We start from the raw sequence: 3989 nt of genomic DNA on the forward strand, positions 1-3989 counted from the left end.
ACGAATGGGTCATTTCTGTTACAACAATGACATGGTTGAGCTCAACTATTAATAGATGGCATGGATGAACTTTTTCTCAATGTTCGATGACATATTTGAACTTTTTTTGACTAGTTATTTTAGTGATGTGGACCACTAATAAAAGACGCATGTGGAAAAAATCCTAATCATTAAAAAATAATGGCACAAATGGATCTAGACATAAAGGCAGTGCCATGATTTAGCCAACTATATTAAATGAGTCTTTTTTTAAAGTTCGATAGCATATTTGAGCATTTTTCCTTTAAAATATTATGTTAAGTTCCCAACAAAAGGGAGACACCCCCCACCCGCCATTGGAAAATAACTTAGCACCAATTGAAACTCAAGGAAATTTCCATCTTCAGGTAGTCGATTCTAGACTCCCCCTAGTAGGGCTCTATTTGAACATTGGAACAATAATGAGAAAAATGCTCTACTCCCTTATATGCATAGGCCTTTTTTATTCGCGAAATGTATCTTATTACGTACTTTGAGAACAAACTAAAGATTTAAAATTTGCCTCAAATCACAAGCAAGTTTACCTCAAATATACTATTAATGCAAAAAAAATTAAAAAATTACCTCAAATAAAAATATGGATTAAATAAGCTAATTTTATAAATATGAGCTGAAATTATTAGCTTTAGTCCTACCCATAGTGGAGGTGAGACACAATATTAAGCTCATCAACACACAAATAATTGCATAATGAGGAATCACTCGATGAGTCAACAATTGTGTTACATAGCTACAACAAAAATTATAACTTCTTAACACAACTGATAAAAGCCAGAACAGTCTGTATAACTGTGAGCACAAGAAGTGTAATAGCTGCCACAGTTGAAGCTCCTGCCCAAGGACTCTGAAAATAGTTGTGCCTCAAACTTGCCTTCATTTGATTCCATGGCTTTTCACAATGTTGAGTCAATTTGCTGCATTCTTTTATGTAATAAAAGTCTCCGATTACCACCCCATCTGAAAGTTTCTTGAAGATGTTGGCCACTTGTTTGTCATCTCCTATGTCCTTGAGGATAATTTTGTTTTGGCGAAGAAAATTCACATCTCTATGTGAGCCAATAAGTTGAGTCATTAAATGTGCATAATTCGAGAAATAAGGATATAGTTCTTTAGAAGTATGTTGCTCAAAAGCTATCATATTTCTCATGAAGGTTTCCATAGTATCTTCAATCGCGAAACACGGGATTTTCAATAATCCCTTCTCGAACGTGATATCGAATAATGATGTTTTATCCTCATTATTTTCTTCCACAGATCCAATTTTTAAGAAGCTAACTCCAGCGTCAAAAAGCTCTGTTGCAGTTGGAATATGATAGCATTGCCAAAATTTAAGATGAGGGGGGGATTTCTTTTGATAATTGTAAACTGTTGCCGCAAAAACTTATCTTGCAACACTGGTTTTGCGTGCTAGCATTCATGTTTTGTTCAACTTTCTCACCTGATGGGCGACAAAGCATGTGTACCACATCAAGTAAATGGTCGAATCGTTCTGATATACCTTGAATTTCTGATTTGGGTATGAATTTCGCCTTTGGAAAAGTATTAAGTAAGGTGTCTCTCACCATATACAAGAAGTTCTCTTCATTAGGATGCGCTGTCATGCGATAAAGTATGACAAGCACAAAGAAAGGGAGTTGGTTTTCTAGTAACAACATGTCTCTACATACTTGATCCTTCATCCATTCCAATTTGATGATGTTGTTTTCTTTTTCCTCATCTTCCCAGTACTCTCGAATAAATTCAATCACAAAACAACCATCAAGCATCAACATTTCTGAAAAATTGTCAACAATATCACTGTCAAGGTTATCTCCATAACACTTTAGTGCTTCATATTTCAGTTTATCGATTTCAATAATGCAACTTTCCACATCAAGCCCCTTTTTCCGCTTGAGAAATCGTCGTAGGTACAACAGTTTGTACTTTTCCATGGAGCCAAGTTGAGGATTTTTCTTGTGGTAAGGACCAATGGAGATCAACATTGGTGTATAAGCACCTGGATTTGATTTCTATAGCCCCACATTTACTTTGAATATGGTCGCAAAGTTGATGCATGTAGCGTCCAAATGCTTAAATCTTTCATTAAATATTTGATTTGTGGAACTCTTTGTTTGTAACAGTAAAACATTTGTTTCAGGATGATCCTCTTTCCTCTCTTCATCTATCTGTAATTAGTGGAAAAGAATCATAATAATTGTCTTTAAGAAATAAAATAAAATAATATTTCTAAAAATTTTATAAGTGGCATTCTGCATTAATTAATTGTCTTTTTTTCCCAAAACACTCTCAATTCTAAGGTTGTGCATCGGTTGGTTTGGTTTAGTTTTATGTATTATCAGTTCGTTTATCAGTTTTGATTTTTAAACACGCTAAACCAATAAGATATTTTTATCAAATTTTGATTTAGGTGCTTAACGGTTCGGTTTTTCGATTTAATCAATAAAAATATACTTATAAAACAAATATACGGCTTATTATCGGATATTTGACGCAACAAGACAATAATGTAACTTTATAGAACACTCATAAAATAGAAACAATAGTAGCTAACATGAAATGAGCTATAGATATGCAACACAAAGAGAAACAATAGTAGCTAACATGAAATGAGCTATAGATGTGCAACACAAAGAGAAATTAAGAGGAACAGGGTTCTTACTTTAGATTTTGATGTTTTATATAATGTAATGTCGTGAACTCAAAGTCACTGTAAAGTGTGAATTGAAGGCTAAAAGGCAAATACGGTAACTAATAGCAATAAACCAATAATATTTTTTCGATTTAATTTATTGATCGGTTCGACTTTTACACACCCCTACTCACCTCCCCTACCCACCTATCCCCTTCCCCCTCCCACCATCCACCCCTTAGTACTCCCACTCCCTCCCCATGAACCCCACCCTTATAGTGTTTGCCCATACTCTACAGCTCTATTAGAACAATAAAATATGCTTACTTATATAAACACTAAAAAAATAGTAAGAAATAATATTTTTGTATCAAACAAATATATTTACTTTTTCTTTTTCAGTAAAGATGGTAATTTTGAGAGGATATTTCTGAGGTGAATTCCACAGGTTTGAGTGGGAAAACTGATTAGAAAAGAAGTAGACAAGGTTTACACCAAAACTGTGGTTAGTGAACGTGTTAGGACCATGAGGTAGACCTAAAATTATATGAAAAAAATAATCTAAAAAATTCTACAATCTCTTGAAATTCATGCACTAGCAAAATATAGGGTACAAAAAGAAATTAAATATTTAATTGCCAAAAATTAGTAGGGTAATGAAATCAAAAACAAATTTATATAGTTGTGAGAAAGACAGACCTTATCATTATTAATTTGAGGAATAAGTGGACTTTGGTCATCTGTTGGGGTCATCTCAGTGGAGTGTGTCATCTCTCTTTCTTCAATTGTAATTCCTATATATAAAAAAAAAAACACATTCTTTTAGGGTGTGTTTGGTATGAAGGAAAATGTTTTCCAATTTTTTCATGTTTGGTTGGGTTAAATGTTTTGGAAAATGTTTTCCAAATCAACTCATTTTCCTCAAATTTAAGGAAAATGACTTCCCTTCAAAACTTTAAGGAAAACATTTTCCAAACCTCTCTTCCAACTTCAAACTACAATTACTTTTTTGTTGAAAATATCAATTTATTTTGTCCCTACCCTCAAACCAGCCCCCCAACCAACCCCCTCCCCCCAAAATAAATAAATAAATTTAAAGCTTGTTTTTAAATTCAATTTTTTTACCCACCCTTACCCCTACCCCTACCCCTACCCCTACCCCTACCCCCACCCTCTCCCAAAAAAATATTAAAGATTATTTTTAAAAGATATTTCTAATTTCAATTTTTTATTTTTTACCCCCACCCACTACCCTCGCCCCCCTATAAATTTTTTTTTATTGTTTTTAAGAAATATTTTCAACTTCAATTTTTTATTTTTT

At 33.3% G+C, this 3989-nt stretch overlaps 1 protein-coding gene across 1 annotated transcript; it reads right to left on the reverse strand.

The window, feature by feature from the left end:
• Positions 1–781: 781 nt before the first annotated feature.
• On the reverse strand, positions 782–2021 carry LOC125852085 (UPF0481 protein At3g47200-like). The gene is made up of 2 exons (XM_049531815.1): positions 1478–2021; positions 782–1404 (listed from the first exon to the last, which is right to left on the reverse strand). Exons 1-2 carry the CDS (start codon positions 2019–2021, stop codon positions 782–784), a joined length of 1167 nt encoding a protein of 388 aa, XP_049387772.1.
• Positions 2022–3989: the final 1968 nt, after the last annotated feature.

The sequence above is a fragment of the Solanum stenotomum genome, unplaced genomic scaffold (genome assembly GCF_019186545.1).
Source record: "Solanum stenotomum isolate F172 unplaced genomic scaffold, ASM1918654v1 scaffold32195, whole genome shotgun sequence".
NCBI lineage: Eukaryota > Viridiplantae > Streptophyta > Magnoliopsida > Solanales > Solanaceae > Solanum > Solanum stenotomum.

Coding starts and splice junctions, on each gene's coding strand:
- LOC125852085 (XM_049531815.1), bottom strand. CDS start 2,021: ATGTTGATCTCCATTGGTCCTTACCACAAGAAAAATCCTCAACTTGGC. Junction 1,405..1,477: donor CATGCTTTGTCGCCCATCAG/GTGAGAAAGTTG, acceptor TTGCGGCAACAG/TTTACAATTATCAAAAGAAA.